The sequence below is a fragment of the Urtica dioica genome, chromosome 1, assembly GCF_054948205.1.
Source record: "Urtica dioica subsp. dioica isolate 48M chromosome 1, U.dioica_male_clone48M_v1_H2, whole genome shotgun sequence".
NCBI lineage: Eukaryota > Viridiplantae > Streptophyta > Magnoliopsida > Rosales > Urticaceae > Urtica > Urtica dioica.
The window spans coordinates 11359720-11380354 of record NC_142756.1 but is presented as its reverse complement, the minus strand read 5'-3'; the positions used below and the strand labels follow the sequence as shown (position 1 = coordinate 11380354).

Sequence of the window (20635 nt, the reverse complement as noted above, 5' to 3'; positions counted from 1 at the left end):
ACACACGGCGCTTCAGATGCAGTGGCACGAAAGAGATCGCGTCAGGGAAGCTGGCATTCTACGACATCCTACGGATGGTACAGCGTGGAAGAATTTGGACGAGAGATACCCAGGCTTTGCTGAAGAGCCTCGGAACGTGCGGCTTGGGCTAGCTGCGGATGGATTCAACCCGTTTGGGGATATGAACCTATCGTACAGCATATGGCCTGTAGTACTTACTATTGGGAATATTGCCCACTTGAATATAATGAATAAATGATTACTAAATTCGATAATAAGATTACTTTATTAGCATTATATGATTAGTGGGTTGAGTTCTAAACAATTAAAATCAATAACAACTATCTTCCATAGCCTCCGTATTAAACTGAGTCACGTGTTGGGCACCTGAGTTCGGGCGGTGAGCTAAACCGAGGTCGATGACTGATATACGCTTGGAAAGCTATATCTAAAGTCATATATGTGGAACACATAGGTGAAGGCTGATCACTATGTGGGAGCATTCTACACTTGTGGTAAGTGTACGACTTGGACAGGTCTTGGTGTAGATGTGTCGTTTAAGGACCGTTACGACACACTAATCGAGGCCACTATGATGGTCACAGTGAGACTTGATCTAAATCCTGAAGTGATCATGGACACTGGGTTATGTTACTGAGCTCTTTGACTCATTCGCTAAAAGGCTATTCATGCTAATCACAGCTTATGTCTTGGGAGTTTTCTCAGAGCATAATTCGAGTGGGAAATGATTTACAGATACGGAATCCAGCCTTCCTGAAAGAAGGTTAATGTTCTCTCACCTAAGGGTTGATTCCAGAACCGATAGATTGCTAGCACTTTCGAAGTAAGTAACGTTCGAAAGAATCTTTCGCTGGGGAAGCAACAACGCTTAGGACTGATATGTATCAAGAGAAGTATAACGGAAAAATTGACTTCTCTTGACACGGGTTGAACCTGGAGGATCTTGATCACGAACTGACTATATCAGTGGACACTCGTCACGATGAGTAAATATAATTCTAGTATAAAGGAGAGTTCAGTCTTGAGTTACAAGGTGGAGTATTTGACCAAGATTAGACGAATCGATGGACAAAAGAGAAATGACTATTTCATCTTTTTCATCGGATTTGTTAAGCTCCTATTACTAGGTCCATAGTCCCCGATTCGGCTCTGATAAAGGCGGATAAGAACTTTCGTATAATAATGTTTATCATTATTAATCTCACTTGTTGTAATTGTGATTGACAGCATTAATTCTGGAAAATGGGTATTCGCATAATTAAATAAATATTTATGGTAGAATTGTTTATTTATTGTTTGATCAAGTAAATAAACAATTATTAATTATTTGTTTGTTGTTGGACCAAGTAAATAAATAATTAATTGGGTTTCAAGCAATTGGGCCTTGCACAAAATATGAAAATCGGATTTGGGAATTTTTGGCACTAGGGTTTGCGCAAATTCCCTCGTGGCCGTGTGCCTAAAATTCGAATTTTATAATATTGGTATTTACCAATATTTTCTCTTTAGTTGTTTAAATAAAGGAGAGAGAAAAAAAATTAAGATATTGTCCTATATTTTCTCCTTATTTAAAGGAAAGTATTTAGGAGAATATTTAGGAGAATAATATATTCTCCTTTATTATCTCACTAAATAAATTATTCTCTATTTAAATAAAAGAATAATATCTCATAGATATTGATCTGATGGATGAGAGAAAAAGTAGGATTCACTTGTTGAGATCCAAGGGCCTAGATTAAATCCTCTAGTGTGAACACAATAAAAGGAAATAAAATATTCTGGAAGATTCCATGAATATCTCATTTTACTACTATAAATAGGGGTTCATGAGAAGGCAAAAAGAAGCAATTATTTTAAGGAATTTTATTTGAAAATTTCGTGCTCTCTAGCCTACCTTGGCCGAGCACTTCTGCCTCTCCTCCCCTCGGAAATTCGTTTCCATTCTTAGTAAAATAAGAGAGAGATGTCGAAACACCTAGTTTCGTGATCTAGTGAGATAAAGACTGTGCCCACTCATCTTTCTTATTCGTCTCGGAGATTACGTTTCGGAAGACTAATGTGTCATCCTCGAGTCCTTCATCAAGACGACGCAAGGAGTACGCGATTGGATTGGAGCGTTCTGTAGCTGAACCGAAAATCAATGTAAGTACTCGTTTACTCTTATATCGGTTGCTTGACTTATATGCTCTCGTGAATTAAATTAATTAAACATAACTAGATCTTGATAATTATAACCATAATTTAATTAGCTTATGATCAGCGTAATTAATTATTTTTCCGCATTAATATGGTTATATGGTGGAATAATCTCAAACGAGTCGCATCGGAGTGATCGTTCGTGTCCGATGCGAGCTCGATCCACCAACACTTACAGCGTACAACTTGCTTCCTTGGTTGTGCATGAAGAAAGAGTACCTGATTCTCACGCTTCTGATCCCGGGGCCTTATTCACCAGGAAAAGATATGGATGTTTTCTTGTAGCCTGTTGTTGAAGAGCTGAAAGAACTGTGGGAGAATGGAGTCCGCGTTCGTGATGGAGCCAAAGATGAAGTGTTTCGGTTGCGTGTCGCGTTACTCTGGACGATAAACGATTTTCCGACTAGATCGTATTTATCGGGATGGAGCGGCCAAGGGTATCTCGCTTGCCCTACGTGCAACTTTGACACGCCGTCCCTAAAAGTCAGAAACAGGATCGTCTACTACGACCATCGTCGATTCTTGAAAAGGCATCACCGATTGAGGAAAAGCAACGATCACTACAAAGATAAGCACGAGAAACGAAATAAACCCGAGAAGTTGACTTCGCAAGACATACTCGCTCAGTTGGCTGGTGTTTCTTGCACGACTACTGGCAAACACGCTGCCTCTGTAGGCAAAAAACGAAAGCGAGCTGAGTGCGAACTGAATTGGACCAAGAAAAGCATCTTTTACGAGTTTCCGTACTGGTCTGAGTCGTAGTTGAAACACAACATGGACGTGATGCATGTAGAGAAGAACGTGTGCGAAAATCTTCTCGGGACGATGCTCAGCTTGGAAAAGAAGAACTATGACACCGAGAAGGCGAGGTTTGATTTGATGGACTTGGGCATCAAGACCACTTTGCACTTTTAACCAAATGGGGGCGGGTATTACAAACCGCGAGCGTCGTATGTTTTGACCCTTGAGCAGGGACAGCGATTTATTGAGTTCTTAAAATCTGTCAAATTTTCCGATGGTCTCGCTGGGAATTTAAAAAAAAATGTGACAACTGGGGAGCGGAGTGGTACATCTATACCAACTGTCCTGAAGTGGATCCGTATTTGGGGTAAGTAATCGATCCACATGCTTCTCTAAGTTATTTCGTTGTTTTATTTTGTTTAAGCAATGTTTTAAACAACAGCGAGCATTTGGATTTCCTGAACGAATCTGGAGTTCGCGATATTGAAGCGGAGCATAGAAAGGGATTCAAAGATTGGTTTGCGAATAAGGTAATAACACAATATTGTAGTTTTTTTTATAAACACACAAGTGCTAACCAATGCTTTGTTTCGTAATAACCAGATTTTTGAAATGAAAGCTAGTGGCTCTGACGTGTCTGACGAGATCTACTCGCTTTCTATCGGTTCCCTTCAAGTCACTTATCAATATCTCAGCGCTTTAGTTGTCACCTGATTTAAAAGTGACTTCGATTCTTAATTTATTTATAAAAATAAAAAGCTGCTGGTCCGAGCCTTGTTCAGCCCACCTAAAATCGAGCCTCACCTTCGACAACAACTCATAACAATGCAACGCTTAACGACCATATTAACGAGTCCGAACAAAGCTAAAACTATAATTTCAACATCACAACTCAAAACTAACAATTCTCAGATTATGGGTTTTATATTCACAGCCAAATCAAACTCAAAATGAATCACACAACTTCACCAAAGCCAAACGATTCACACGGCCAAGAATTCACACGGACAAGCTCAATATTCAAAACCTAGATTCAATGAAAAGTAAACAACCTCGGCGTGCTCGCGGCGGCGCTCACTCAACCTCGGCGTGCTCGCGGCGTCTTCTCCAGCCTTCTCTCCCGCTTTTCCCGTCGATCTCCTCTCAGCACTTTAATGTGAATATTCTTCTCCCAGCTCTGGAGCTGCAGCGTCTTCAGCAGAAAATTCTTCACTATCTCTGGCTCCCCGTTGATCAGGAACGCCAGCGCGCTCGGCACAAAATCCCTCACAAATACCTGCAAAAAAAAAAAATCCCAAACCAAACTCTATATTAAAAAAAAGTCTGTGCGACAAAGACTAGACCTAAGAGATTTTGCTCTATTGATCAGGCCGAAATGTGAGGGAAATTTCAATCATATTTTTACCCCTCAAATTTTCCAGGTTCCAAAATTATCGTATCAAGAAAATAAACAGACTTTACATCACTAGTCACTGGATTTAAACTAACACAAATTCTGCGTGGCATAATAATTATGCTAAAACTTATTTTTAATTCTAATTTTCATTTTTAGAATTATTCATTCTAATAATAATATTTTACTACCGTAATAAAACCAAATAAGTTGAACACCCACAATTAAATCCCTAAATCGGCTAAAGCACGAGAAAACAATAGAAAACCGCTCATGACGCCCACCTAAACCGAGACTAAGAACTCGACAAAAACTCGTGACCGAAACCAAACCACTCATCAATCAAAATCCACAACAAATCAGTCTCAAATCATCAACGATTCAATATTTCAATTTAAATCCATCATCACACGGCCAAGACCCAAAAATCAACCCAAACCTCTCAGATTCTTGGTTTAGTATCACAGCCATATCAACAGATATTCCAACATCACAAACACAACCAAGGTCGCGAGACTAAAAAGAATTCTTGAAATTAAGCAACCATCCTTCAAGAACAAATACATCAAACACACATGAACAATAACAATAACTCGTCCAAAGAAACCCAAAACCACCAATCTCAATCACACGGCCGGAACCAAAACCACAACCAAACTTGTCCAAAACCAAGAACAAATCCATAACCACAAGAATCATCACCGAAATCCATTCTAAAACATAACAAAACCATCAAACTCAATTAAAATAAAAAAAATCCCCAAATTCCTAAAACGAACCCTAGAATCCGAATTAAGAAGTGGGGAAGAAGATTTTCTTTACCTTGCTTCCCGAAATCCAGTGTCCTCGGCGCCGTCTCCCTCTTTTCCCGACGTCCTCGGCGTGCTCGCGGCGGCGCTCACTCCTTCTCGGCCGCGCACACGAGGTGATGCTCGGTCTCGGTGGCTGCTGTCGGCCGCGCGTCCTCTTTCTCGGTCGCTCTATTTCTTAGTCTCGCTCTCTCGCTATCTCGCTCCCCCTCAATCTCTCTTTCTCTCTCTCGGCCGCTCAGCCCCCTTCTTCTTCTTTTCTTTTCTCTTCTTCTCTTTCCTTTCCCTTCTTCTTCTAATCGCATAGAATTTGGCAAAAGAGGGAACGAAATTTTAGAAGTGAAATAAGAGGAAACAAAATCCCGCTAAATTTTTAGACCGAATATTTTGGACTTTTGGGTGCGACTTTGTCGCACCCAAAGGTATGATGTTGGACTTTTGGGTGCGACTTTGTCGCACCCAAATGTATGATGATCTTTTGGGTGCGACTTTTCGCACCCAAATTTAAAAAAAATCAGCGAAATTTTTTGGTTTCTTCAGTGACATTTGGGTGCGAAAAATCGCACCCGAAAGTAATTTTTGGTGCGACTTTTAGGTGCGAAAAGTCGCACCCAAAAGTCATCCGCACCGAAAAACTGTATTTGTAGTAGTGTGCTTTGTTAACGGCGTGAAGTTCATTACTCATCATCGCGATAATCAACGAGTCACTCAAAATAGCGGTGTATGTGTGCCTGTGGATGATTTCACTTACTACGGTCGGATGAAAGACGTCATGGTGCTGAATTATAGGTACGACTGTCGTGTTGTATTATTCAAATGTATATGGTACGGTGACAAGCACGATTCTCGGCGACTATTGCACAACGATAAGACTACTGGAGAAATGAGTGCTTTTACCACGAGGAGCACGCGATGCTAGACATTCTCGGGAACCGTCAAGATTAGTATGTTGGAATAGGTCCAGCGGTCTCGAGATCATCTTGGGCTATTGCTCAGGCTCAGGACCAAAGCTCGTCGTTAGGTTCGTCATCGCGGCGCGTTCGAGATCCAGTGGTTGGCGAGCTCCAGGCTCAGTTGGCGGCACAACAAGTCGCTATAGAGGAGATGAGACGAGCCTCGCAACATCAGATGGAGGAGATGCAGCGACAAATGTTCGCGTTCACGTAGCAGTTTTCGCCCTTGCCTCAGATGTCGCCATGTACGATGCCACAGATGTCGCCCGGCATGTTGCCACGGATGCCTCAGACGACGCCATCGCCTCAAATGCACCCGCCGCCTCAGATGCACCCTATGCATCAGACAACGTCGCCATCAGTTTCAATGGCAGATGCTCAGACGACGCCGCTAGCTTCAGCAGAGTTCCAGCGAGAGCGTACGAGCGGCAGTGCACGAGGAGGTAGCAACAGTTCTGGAGGAAGATTTGGCAGAAGAGGGAGTAAAACATTCAAGGAGTGGTTTACAAACCGAGGAAAGGGAAAGGGAAAGGGAAAGGGAAAGGGAAAAGATAAAGAAAAAGATTGAACATTTTTTCAATTATTTGTCGTACATTATAATTATTATTGTAATCGAATTATTATTGTAATCGAAGAAAACGGTTAATTTTTATTATGAATATTAATTAATGAATTTTCTAATTAATAAACTATTTAGTACATATTATTTTATTACAATCATAGAATTAATTATAAGCATAACAAAACAAAAAACAAATTAAAAAAATACTATCAGGTGCGACTATCCGCACCCGAAAATGAAGCGGGTAGACCTTTGGGTGACCATAGTCGCACCCAAAGGTCAATATTCTCCGCCAAATTATGGCGGGAAGACCATTGTTTGGCGGGAAGGCCAGTGGGTGCAACTTGTCGTACCCTAAGGTTTGGCGGGTAGGCCATTGGGTGCGACTAGTCGCACCCAAAAGTTTTGGCGGGTAGGCCTTTGGGTGCGAAAAGTCGCACCAAATGGCCTTCCTGCGGACTTTTTCGCATCACTTTTCTGACTTATGGGTGCGAAAAGCCGCACCTACAAAGTCGCACCTAAAAGTCATGATCATCCGGTGCGACTTTTCGCACCCACGACCTTTAGGTGCGGACTTTCGGGTGCGGAAAAGTCGCACCTAAAGCCGCACCTAAAGGTATCATTGGGTGCGACTTTTTGACTTTTAGGTGCGAAAAAAGTTGCACCCAATACTGTTTTTTGTACTAGTGATAAAAAATATAATTAACTTTTTAATTTTTAAATTTGTAATGGACATGCATTGTAAACAAATTGTCAAACACAAACAATGATGAGCATTCAGTAAGTTTAACATTTTTTTACAATAAATGTAAATAAGTCAAATTGATTCATTTGTAAAAATTTAATTTCAGGAAATTCAGCCTACAACATCAATGTTCACGCCCTCATCTATTGTCAATGCAAACAGTGAATCAGCTGGTCGTACAAGAAGCAGTCAAAGATTAGGCAAAAAAGTGGTAAGTAATTTAAGACTCTTTAAATTTAAAAGAAAATTTCTGGAAATAACTGTAAATAAAATTTTGTTCATGTGTATAGTCTCCATCCCAGCTAGCCCCCGAGAAAACTCAAGATGTCCCAAACATACCGGAACCTCAACAAAGCGATTCTTTAAGCCTCCTAGAACAGATCAATGCCGACATGACTGGTGATGTAGCACCCAAAAAAACCGACCAAACGTACTCGGGTCAGCAAAAGACAACTCAAAGAACATGTAAGATATATTATTTTGTATTATTTTTTTTAAATAATTACTGTAAAGTTTTAATTTAGATTATTCTGTTTGTAAATATGAATATAAACGGGAATTGTCCCCGATATTAGGAAACCTTGACAAATTATATAGTCCGATCCAATTAACGAGACTCAACGATGATGTGATGTTTTTTATAGAAAACATCGGAGACTTTGATGATAATGATCATATTGATCATACGCAGGTGGATGAAGAAAGTGAGCCCGAAGTTCCTTTGGTGAGGAAGAGAAAACAGCGAACAGGAAGCACAACTGCCATTCCAACCGTAACTGAACGGCCTCGAAGGGAAATCAAGAAATCAGCTGCAACAAAAACGCCATACGTCACATCTCCGAAGAAGACAAAGAAATCTAGTGGTGAACAAGGAGACAACCCACCGAAGAAACCGACGAAAGGCGAACCCAGTAGCCAGTCCGATGAGCCCAGCCATCCCGATCATACCAGCCATCCCGATCATCCCAGCCAGCCCAGCTTTTCCCTAGGCATATGAATAATTATGCAAACAAATTGATTTAGTTATTTGGTACAATGGTTTTATTCTTTCGATCTCCTTGTTAAATTTATTTTGGAACTTGGTTTACATTCTTCGATATTAGTTTGTTTCCATGTTATAACATGGTTTTATTTCATGTTGAACATCATCGGTGAATGCTTTGAAACATATTTCATTTTATTATCATTTTTAATAGTTGCAATTGATAAATAGCAGTGCTATTTTTTATTAATAATTGCTACATCATTTTACATTCTGGAAATAGTTGACAATAAACGGAAATGAAAACCTAAAAAATTTGGGCGAATGAATTATTAACACATATCATTTGAATATAATATCAGCCTAAGAATAACCTTAAATTTTGGACGAGTTATTATAACTTATTTAATTAATGTAGCATCTGCAGAAATGATAATGACAAATATAGGAAAATGCTAACATAGAACCTTGAAAAGTGAAAAACAAGTCAAAATGTCTACAATCCAAAATACTTCATAAAAATAGTAAAAATTAAAAGTGCAAACAGGGGAAAAACATTGATCATTAATCATTTGAATAATTGCATCCCCTCTTGTTATGGCCCTGGTTTCCACATTTGCTGCAACGTTGACGGTATGAGTGAAATAACTCGGACTTTGATCGATACCTCTTCATTTTTTGCCTTCCAGCTTGTATTTTGTAAACTGGTGGATTAATTACATGAGCATCTTCAGGCAAATCCCACTCGCCTAAGTCTTCAATAGGGACAATATCTTGAGCGTAGATGGCAGCAAAATTACACAGATATACATTGTGTTTTAGCGAAATGTCAAGTTTAACCTTTGGTTTCAAAAAAATGTCGAGTTAATACCCTCTGTTTAATTAACATGACGAAATTATACCCTGAAATAGACAACAGTGGCACGAATCTTCTTTTAATTGAATTTTTATTGACTTTTCATTGACGTTTACTATAATATTTATATATAAACACCAATAATCTTTATTCATTCACGACATATATGTAATTTATTTAAAAAAATAAAAAATAAACTACAGTCTTTTAGTCATGAAAAACACAGAAAGATGCAAAATGAGTAAAAATCGACAATTGATAGTCATCAAAATCACAAATTCGAACAGATAATCAAGGATTCCTAGATGCAATTCGAACACGAAATGAAATAATCTATTGGGAGATATGAATTTTATTATTTAATTTCAATTTATGGCTAATTTTATTTCAAAATTAAGAATTTGGAAGTTAGGGTACTGACTTCGATTTGATTCGTTTTTTCTTATATAAGAATTAAGATCAATGAAAGAGAGATTTGTGATACTGTTATCCATTTCAGGATATAATTTCGTCATTTTAGTTAAACAGAATGTATGAACTCGACATTTTTGAAAATCAAATGTTAAACTCGACATTAATTCACTAAAACACATGATATATATGTGTTATTTTCCCTTAATATAATCAAGATAATTCATTCCCCAATCACAGTAGCTAATTTAATCAGCTCGAACGACACAAAAAAACACACAGGCCATCCAATATTTCTCAATAAGCGTGCTATAATAAATAGTTAATTCACCCATGTCTCTTTTTTTCTTTCTTTTTTAATGGATTCACCCACATCTCTTTGCTCAGCTAATAATCTGTCACTAACAACTAAATATGCCATCCAGTCATCCACGACTGTTAGATAGGTCTCTATCTACAGAAAGTTTGACTCACCTAACACAAACAACACTTTATCAGTTATATATACGCAAAAAACACACCACCGGCTTTGGAAAACAAATATACCCGAAGCCCACACACGTGTATAATTATAATATTATGACTACATACTCACTCCTCGGAGGCGGCGATGAGACAGCGAGGCTGTCTGAGTTATCGTCGGAGGAGATCGAAGCGGTTCTGTCGGAGGGGAATTTGGCGGCGCGGTGGTGGTTGAGAGTGGCGGCGTGGGAGACGAGGCTGCTTTGGGTTCTCTCCGGAGCCTCCATTGTAGTGTCGGAGTGTAACTACATGCTCACCTTCGTCACTCTCATGTTCTGCGGCCACCTCAGCGCCGACGACCTCGCCTCCGCCTCCATTGCCAGCGTCGGTATCCAAGGCCTCGCCTACGGTATTATGGTACGTATATATATACCCATATCTTGATTCTATATATGTGTGTTAGGAAATTATATATATACATTTTTACTTAAAGTTTGTTAGGAACTTTTTTTTTTTCTTTTTTATGGCAAGTTATTATCAACTTATTCTTGAGTACCTATAATGTCATTTGAATGACATTATTAATTATGACTACATAGCTCAAATTTTAATGGTCCATGATAGTATTCCGCTTATTTAGCACCTGCAAAAAAATAAATAAATAAATAAAAATGAAGGGTAGTTTTAGTACTTTAGTCGTTCAGTTTGTAGTCAATTATGACTAGTTAACCAAACACAACTCAATATGTGTTGGAGAAAATATACATACATGAATAATTTACTCTTCGACGTAATCATATAAATATTGATTTATGTTGTAACATGAATACCGTAAGGAGTGGCAAAAAAGTTTATTTATTTATTTTATTTCTTCCACGATAAATAAAACATAGGATCCATGAGGTATATATATAGACATATTTACAATTTCACATTGTTATATAACTAACGTTTTATAAATCTTAAATAAATAATCACGTCCATGTATTTACACGTGCAAATTGACGTAAATACCTCACCCTTTTTATTTCAATGAAATGTCAAATAAAAAATATCACATCATCTTTATGATTATTTATCAAAGATTTACGAAACGCTGGTTTTATAACAATTTCAAACGTTTTACTTGGTCAGTTACCTAATTTTTTTGTAAAACATCTATATACGACTTCCCGCTTCTTTTTTCAGGGCTCCTAACTAAGGTATAATTATTAGATAAACATATTAATTCAATCCATCTTAAAAATAAAATTAAAAAAAAATATATTAATACAAAAATTGTGATGGAACTATTATTAAAATTTATTCAGTTGGGGATGGCAAGCGCGGTACAAACAGTGTGCGGGCAAGCCTACGGAGCCAAACAATACTCGGCGATGGGAATCATATGCCAGAGAGCCATAATAATCCACTTGGGCGGGGCCGCGATACTCACATTCTTGTATTTGTTTTCCGGTCCCATCTTGATCGCGATGGGCCAATCCGAGGCCATATCCATGAAAGGCCAGCTCTTCGCGCGAGGCCTCATCGCCCAACTTTACGCTTTTGCCCTCAGCTGTCCCATGCAGAGGTTTCTCCAAGCCCAAAACGTGGTCAACCCGCTCGCCTACATGTCCGTCGGAGTCTTTTTGCTCCACATTTTGATGACGTGGCTGGTCGTGGACGTCCTCGGGTACGGGCTCCTCGGAGCCGCCCTCACGCTGAGTCTCTCGTGGTGGATTTACGTTCTCGTCAATGCTCTCTATATTCTCTTTAGCCCCACTTGCCGGGAGACTTGGACCGGGTTCTCGTTTAAGGCCTTTAAGGGGATTTGGCCTTACTTTAAGCTCACTATCGCCTCCGCTGTCATGTTATGGTATGTTTTTTTTTTTTTTTTTGAATTTATATATGCGCTACATGTTTTGAATAATGAACGAAAAATACTCTTAACATTCTGTTCCGCGTTATGACGAAATTTTAAATATGACAAAATTTTATAATTAAGTACGCACTGTTATTGATAATAGACTCTTATTAAATACTTTATCTCGTGTATTATTAAAGATTTTAAGCTCGTTTGGCTTGGACGATCATGAGCTTTTTTTAGGCTGGACCAGTATTTTAATTTTTGGGTAAATTTACTTTATTTGCGTATGAGCTTTGAAAGATGATACGTAAGCATTAAAGATTAATAGCCATTTTTTTATGTAGAGTCTGTAGACTATCAACTTACACTAAAAAAAATCATTATTTTAATGATGCATTAAATAAATTAGAGTTCATTATTTCACAATACAACAACTTAATATAGCTGAATTACAACTTTAATGAACATGAAAAATAATGAACTCTAATTTATTTTATGCATAAAAAATAATGATTTTTTAAACAACGTACATTAATGAACATAAAAATTAATTTTCGGTGTTTTTTTTTCTAATAATGAGAAATAGTGGTCCGTACTCCTACCATACGGATGTACTAACAAACAATTTGTTGTGTATTAAAATTTGTAGCTTAGAGATATGGTACAGCCAAGGACTAGTACTCATTTCAGGGTTACTCCCAAATCCCACACTTGCCTTAGACTCCATCTCTATTTGGTAAGTCCATGTCAAGTATTTGTCATTTTCATGGTGGTCCAATTAATTAATTGTTACCCAAAGTTAATTTTTTTCGGTTATCACATGGCACGGAAAATTAATTACCACAGCATGAACTACTTGAACTGGGACATGTGCTTCATGTTGGGCCTGAGTCAAGCTGCAAGGTCAGTCATTGAAAAGCATTACACATTAATTATTTGGTTTTAATTGATTAATATACATTTTTATATAAAATGTAACATCTGATATCTTATGATAATTGCAGTGTCCGAATTAGTAACGAGCTCGGGGCTGGTAATCCAAAGGTCGCAAAATTTTCGGTGTTAGTAGTGAACGCTAACAGCGTAATTATCAGCATAATATTCAGTTCGATCGTCTTGATCTTTCGAGTCCAATTAAGCGAATTATTCACGAGTAGCTCCTCGCTTATCCAGCTGGTATCGAATTTGACTCCATTGCTAGCCATTTCTGTTTTCCTTAACGGAATTCAGCCCATCCTCTCAGGTATATAATTATAAATATATAAATAAAAATGAAGAACACATTTTTCATGATTAAATTATTGATTTATTTCCTAATTTTGAATCATTTTGTTTTCAGGCGTGGCAATTGGTAGTGGTTGGCAATCTGTTGTGGCTTATGTTAATCTTAGTGCTTATTACATTGTTGGTCTACCAATTGGGTGTGTGCTTGCCTTCAAAACCAGTCTAGGAGTTGCTGTAAGTTTTCCTTCAAACTATTTTCTATTTAAATTAATCACGACTCTAAGCCCTTTACTATTATTGGTAATTTATTTTTCTCAGGGGATTTGGTGGGGAATGATTATTGGAGTTTCTCTACAAACAATAACTCTGATTATTCTAACTGCCAGAACAAATTGGGACGCTGAGGTAATATTCTATATTTCATTGTAACTTGGATGATGATCATAACCTAGAAGTAATTAATTGAATTAATATCCTTACATCAAAATATCTAATCAGAGATATGGGTTCTATTTGCAGGTTATAAAAGCCGCTGATCGAGTTAAACAGTCTGCAAATGAAACTGCTACCTTAGATTTGATATCAGGCGTATAGAAGAGCTGTACCTAGTCCGATCAAAATATATATTTAGGATATATTATTATATTCTAAAGTTTTGAGTTTTATTATGAGTGGTCTATCTTTACGTGCAATGTCAAATATTTGTGTTGTCCTAAATTTTTGTCAAGTTTACTCCAACAAAAAGTGGATGTCAAATTACTTGCCGGTTAAAAGTTTTCCAAAGAGTTAAATTATCGAAAGCTTAACACATTTGTCCTTTTCCTATCAAATAAAAATAATTAAAAAAAAAAACATTTTGTCCTTTGACGCAAACAAAACAAAACAGACGAAAGTTTAGCACATTTGTCAAATGTACTACTAAATTTCCTTTCTTTTTATTATAATATAAAAACACTAGGTAATTAACGGCTCCTAATTTCAAATCTCTTACATAGTACATAGCGGTAGTGGACTGTTAGGTTTATATCCAAACGAAAATATAATATAAAAATCATGTAAGCATAGGTACGAAAACATATATATTATTTTGAGGTAACATATTAAATCATTAGGTGTATAGTCTGTACATGAGCCTAAAATAAACACATGTTATTAAATAAAGAATAAATTACTATAAGTTAAGAGACTTACTATAGTAATACACAAAAAATAATACTCGCGTGTAGAGAACTTAGCGTCATCATTCGTATAATTTATATCTTGATTGTGATTGTGATAAACCTCACTATAAGTTAAATGAAAAAAATTTAAAGATTTCATTTTAAATAACAATTATGATTGTGATAAATCCTTACGGATATAATAATACTGACCCAAGATTGGAGGCCGAAATCATGATAAAATGTCCGTGTACATATATTATGGCAATAGTCATGTGGTTATTTTGGTATGTATAAATAAAAGAATATTTCGAAGTCTCTAAACTCACTCACACATTTTAAAAACTAACACCATCTTGGATGGGATGATTAATCGCTTATGAAATAAGCGTTGATGCTCTATTACGCTCCACGTATGAAGTAACCCTTGGTGCTTTGTCATCGATGTAACACTCGATGCTCTGTTATGCTTCGTTCACGAAGTAACCCTTGGTGCTTTGTCATCGATGTAACTCTCGATGCTCTGTTATGCTTCGTTCACGAAGTAACTCTTGTTGCTTCAATCAACTGAGCACTTTAGTTATTATTTGTTAACTAACTAAGTAGTCGAACACCGATTTTTCGCTAACGATCTTGGTCATTTGAGCTTGTATAACTGAGATTTTCCTTCTAGGCAATATGCTTGAACAAACTCGAGCTACATTGTCAATTAACAGGATATTGAGGTGTTTTAGTTGAACACAAGCTCAACATTTTTTTAGTCACCCATAACAAAAACCATAATATTATACAAGTATATGACATCTAAGATCTTTTCGGATTAAAATTAATTTTACTAACTATGTATGAATCTCATTCGTCCGATCTTCTAATAATTTTTCCTCGGACACTTGATGATAAAAAAAACCACGAGTTGGATTCAACACTATAACTCGAAGATTTCTCATAAAAATTAAACTATGAATTTATGTGAATAAGATTAGTAGAAGTCTAATTTTCCAGTCACTTGGCTCAACAAAGTAACAACCAAAATGTGTGAGAGACAGAGAGGCTTGGTCGAAAGAAATTACTTGTTCACATTTTTTCCTTGCGTTCTATGCAATAATTTAAATTTGAATATTGTTGGAATAAATGTATGTTTGTTGATACTAGAGAAGAATTTATTATCAATTTATTGGCTGATTTGTGATAAATATTCGAGTGGGGTCCACTCTTAGAAACTGAAAAGTTTGACCAGATTTTTATTCCCCGTTGCGAGAGATATAAGATCGGTAATTTATTTTCCAAAATTAGAACTAAGATGAATGAGAAATTGATGCTCAAAGTGTGTTGAAAAACATCAAAATTCTGAAAGAAATTGTTTGTATTGTGGTTGATTTACGAGAGTCTCACATGGAATGAGAATGAACAAATGTGTGAGCTTATATAACTAATTTGTTCAAAAGGGTTTGGTTTCCCAATGGTTACCTAATTTTGTAGAGGGGTAATGACTTAGGGAAGTCCATATCAACCACAAACGTGCGCACGTCGCCGTTCGTCCGGTCGATCGTGCCAAGTCGAGCCAAACCAAACTAGGTTGGGTTGGGATTTCCTAAACTTTTTAGACGGTTTTTAAATTGTTTTCTAAATCAATTAGCGCACTTAATAGGCTGGTTTAACCATGACATTGAGGCTGGGATGAACGGTTTTGTACAATTTTCAACACATCATAATCGCTTAAGGTTTTTACACATTTAAGGGGTTTAATGTGTATTAAAGGGAAACTTTTTTTGTCCAAAAACATTATGATGGGCCTATAAAATGTTGGACGCAGCTCTCGGTCGGGTGGTAGTATTCTGCCAGAAGTTCAAGTTCGCCGGAGTTGAAAAAGTTGGTGCTATGTCCGTCTCGCACATCATTATATCCTAGGAGGTGCTTGCTCATGTTTTTCCGTCACTCGGTGGGAGAGCAATAACGCTGTAAAAATCGTCAAACGAGCCTCGACATATTTTTCCATTTCTTTTGTTTAGCGGTTTTGGTTAATCCGATTTTATTTATTTTGTTTTCCATGTCTATGTTTTATATTAGTTTCAATTTATTATTTATTAAATAATATTTGCAATTTGTCTATTTATTTATTTTCCCGCCCATTAATATTAACAGTATGGCTCACAGATATTTAATTTTTAAAATAATTAGTGCACTTAATAGGCTGGTTTAACCATGACATTAAAGCTGAGATGAATATTTTTGTACAACTTTCAACACATCATAATGGCTTAAGCTTAGGACGGGCAGCAGTTTTTGTCCAAAAACGTTTTGAAATGGGTCTATAAAAGGCTGGATGCAGTTCTCGTTCAGATACAAGCTGAACACATATTTTCTCTCTAAACTTTCCTCTCAAATTCTCTTGGTCGCGTGATAGTATTCTTCCACAAGTTCAAGCTCATCGAAGTTGAACAAGTTTGTGCTTTGTTCATATCGTACGTCGTTGTTCTTGGAGACGATTGCTCATGTTTTTCCAACACCCAATAGGGGAGCAATAACGCTTAAAAAAATCGTCAAATGAGCCTCAACATATTTTTCCATTTCTTTTGTTAACCGGTTTTGGTTAATCCGGTTTTATTTATTTTTTCTAATATACTTTTTCCATGTCTATATTTTATATTAATTTCAATTTATTATTTATTAAATAATATTATTGCAATTTGTCTATTTATTTTATTTTCCTGCCCATTATTAACAATATGGCTCACAAATATTTGACAATATGTGTCATGTGTCTGATATTTTAAGATCCACTTAGGCCGCCTATGGTTGAGCCACAATGAACTTGAAATGTCTCTCTATTTGAGACGATGAAACATCAAGTTGCATCATGTTAAATGTCCAAGGAATCCCTTCAATGACTACTCAAATCCTCCTCGACATAGTACTTAAACATATAATTATCACATCCCAATTTTGTAACATACAGTCTCTTTTCCTAGCCTCCCACACGCTGCCAGTACGTGTTGCATGGCTTGAAAATCAATTGGCTAGTCAGCCAAGAATGCCCTCACATCATCTTCCTATCCCCTTAATACGAGATGTCTCCATAGATCATCTTCTTCTTCTATCTTGATCTTGATGTTCTTATTATTGTTAGAAGGTGTGGAGGCTAATATAATAGGAGTGAAAAAAAAGTCCCACATGGGAAAGGGAGAGAAACTTTGTGATCTCCAAGAGTATATAAATAGGGGTCCATATGGTGTATTCTATTCATCCCAAAATAAGAAACACTTGTATACTGTAGACACCTCCCTATTGGGTTTACATTGTACAGCGGCAACGTGGACTTTCGCATTGAAAGTGAACCACTATAAATTCTTGTGTCGTTTTTTTGTTATTTATTTATTTTGTTTTCTGTCTAGGAGTGGGGTTTCGCCGAAGAAATCCCAACAACTGGTATCAGAGCTTCTAGGTTTGCAGTTTCTTTAATTTCTTAGTATGCTCTGTGGTTGCGGCTGAGTCCAACCTTCCACATCAGAAAAGAATTATTGAAACGGAGTTCGGCTTGTGGAGAGTGCGACTTGGTCATTAGTTGCGCATAAGAAGCGGCAGAGAAGACGATGGGATGCGAAGAAGGCACGGTGGATGGGATCGAATTCGACGGGCCAGACTACGCATTCTGGAGGATGCAGATGAGGATTATCTGTATGGCAGAAAGCTTCATCTACCGCTGAGCGAGAGACCAGAGAAGATGGACGAGACATAATGGAATCTCCTCGACAGGCAGGTTCTGGGAGTTGTTTGACAGACGTTGTCGAAGAACGTAGCTCACAACGTGGCGAATGAGAAGACCATAGCGGGGATGATGAATGTCCTATTAGACATGTACGAGAAATCCTCGGCAAACAACAAGGTGTTTCTAATGAATAAGTTATTCCATCTGAAGAAGGATGAAGGCATTGGAGTGGTGGCGCACGTGAACGAATTTAATACAATTGTCAATCAGCTAACATCGGTTAAAATCGAGTTCGACGACGAAGTGCGAGCTCTGATCCTGCTCGCGTCCTTACCAAACAGCTGGGAGCCGATGAGGGTTGTTGTTAGCAACTCGGTTGGAAGTACAAAGTTGAAGTTCAACGGAAGTGCAAGATCGCATCCTCACTGAAGAGATGCGGAGGATTGATTCTGGCGAGGCCTCGACGAGCTCGGCCTTGAACGTGGACAACAGGGGGAGAAACCATAATCGGAATCAGAACCGAAGGAAGGACAAGTCGAAGTCACGAAATAGGCGTGGCCAATCCAAGTCCAGAAAACCTTTCGAATGCTGGAACTCTGGCAAGACGGGCCACATCAAGAAGTACTACAAGGCGCCGGTGAAAGAGGAGAAAGGCGGTGCCCACGCCGTCACTGAAGATTTAGCAGATGCGTTACTACTAACGGTGGACAACTCAATCGACTCTTGGGTGCTCGACTCAGGAGCGTCTTTCCACACCACTCCCAACAACAACATCCTGGAGGACTACGTCACAAGAAACCACGGGAAGGTCTACATGGTTGATGGCGAGCCTCTAGACATTTCTGGTGTCGGCAACATCAGGCTGAAGATGGGAAACGGGCAAGTCTGGAAGATCAACAAAGTCATTCACGTGTTGAAGATGATGAGGAACCTAATCTCAATGGGTCAGATCGATGATGAAGGCTATACCACGACGTTCGGGAACAACTCGTGGAAGGTGTCAAAGGGAGGGGCACGCTCTACATGACGTCGAGTTGCCGAGACATGGTGGTCGTGCTCGACAACACTGAGAAGACCGAGTTATGGCACAACAGACTCGGGCACATGAGCGAGAAGGGGATCAAGATGCTGGTGAAAGACGGCATAATCCCGAGGCGGAAGACGGTGGAACATCACACGTGCGAGAGCTTCATTCTTGGGAAGTAGAAGCGAGTCAGCTTCACGAATGCGAGCAGAGAACTGAAGGTGGAGAAGCTCAAGCTGGTACATACCGATGTATGGGGACATGCTCTTGTCCCTTCACTCGGGGGATCTCGCTACTACGTGACGTTCATCAACAACTCCACGAGGAAGGTATGGGTTTATTTCTTGAAGAATAAATCTGATGTGTTTGCTACCTTCAAGACATGGAAGGCGATGGTCGAGCTAGAGACGAGTTCGAAGGTGAAGTGCTTGAGGTCCGACAATGGCGGGGAGTACGTTGACTCCGACTTCAAGCGGTATTGTGCTGAGAATGGGATCAAGATGATGAGAACAATCCTAGGAACTCCCCAACAAAACGGCGTAGCAGAGAGGATGAACCGAACGTTGAATGAGCGAGCTCCGAGTATGCGGATTCACTCTGGGTTGCCCAAGATGTTTTTGGCCGATGCAATCAACATGGCAGCCTTCTTGATCAACCGAGAACCGAGCGTTCTTTTTGGTTTCAGAATTCCAGAAAGAGGCGTGGAATGGAACGAAGGTAAACCTTTCTTATTTGAAAGTGTTTGGTTGCTTGTCTTATGTTCATATTGATGATTCTGCTAGAAATAAACTTGATCCGAAATCTAAGAAGTGTTATTTCATTGGCTATGGTGACACTGAGCTTGGCTATCATTTCTGGGATGCCAACGAGCAGTACAAGGACAAGCTGAATGGGAACTCGGCGAGGAAAGCTCCTGAGGGTGAGAAGTCAACGATCGACCTAAAAGACTTCTCGACGACCGAGGTGGAAGAAGAAGACACTTCGATGACCGAGGTGAGATCAGCGCGAGGCGGTCGCAAGATCGAAGAAGAATGAGCTTATGAAGACATCGAGCTCGAGGTGAATCAGCAGACTCCGGTCACCGAACTGCGGAGATCGTCTAGATTCAGGAAACCAGTCCACAAATTTTCTCTGTCTCTCAACTACATCCTTCTGACTGACAGAAGAGAGCCGGAATGCTATGAAGAGGCTATGGAGGTCGATGCATCGACCAAATGGGAGCTCGCCATGAATGACAATATGGATTCACTAATCACGAATCACACTTGGGAGCTGGCGGAGTTACCAACTGGGAAGAAAGTACTGCACAACAAGTGGGTGTACCGGATAAAGGAGGAGAGCAATGGAAGCCAACGGTTTTAGGCGAGGCTGGTGGTGAAAGGTTTCCAACAGAAGGAGGGAGTCGACTTTATGGAAATCTTCTCTTCGGTCGTCAAGCTCGTGATGATCAGAACCGTGCTAGGGTTGGTTTCCAAGGAGAATCTGTATCTTCAGCAGAAGTATGTGAAGACGGCATTTCTTCACAGTGATCTTGACGAAGAGAT

The 20635-nt window shown here is 38.7% G+C and overlaps 1 protein-coding gene across 1 annotated transcript; it reads left to right on the top strand.

The window, feature by feature from the left end:
- The first annotated feature begins 10248 nt into the window (after positions 1 to 10248).
- On the top strand, positions 10249 to 14012 carry LOC149407210 (protein DETOXIFICATION 41-like). Its single transcript, XM_089619242.1, has 8 exons — positions 10249 to 10548; positions 11442 to 11986; positions 12627 to 12713; positions 12824 to 12880; positions 12982 to 13220; positions 13317 to 13435; positions 13520 to 13606; positions 13721 to 14012. The coding sequence occupies exons 1-8, from the start codon at positions 10249 to 10251 to the stop codon at positions 13793 to 13795; spliced, it is 1509 nt and encodes a 502-aa protein (XP_089475368.1). The 3' UTR covers positions 13796 to 14012.
- Positions 14013 to 20635: the final 6623 nt, after the last annotated feature.

Coding starts and splice junctions, on each gene's coding strand:
- LOC149407210 (XM_089619242.1), top strand. CDS start 10,249: ATGACTACATACTCACTCCTCGGAGGCGGCGATGAGACAGCGAGGCTG. Junction 12,881..12,981: donor GGCCTGAGTCAAGCTGCAAG/GTCAGTCATTGA, acceptor TGATAATTGCAG/TGTCCGAATTAGTAACGAGC. Junction 13,221..13,316: donor AATTCAGCCCATCCTCTCAG/GTATATAATTAT, acceptor TTTTGTTTTCAG/GCGTGGCAATTGGTAGTGGT.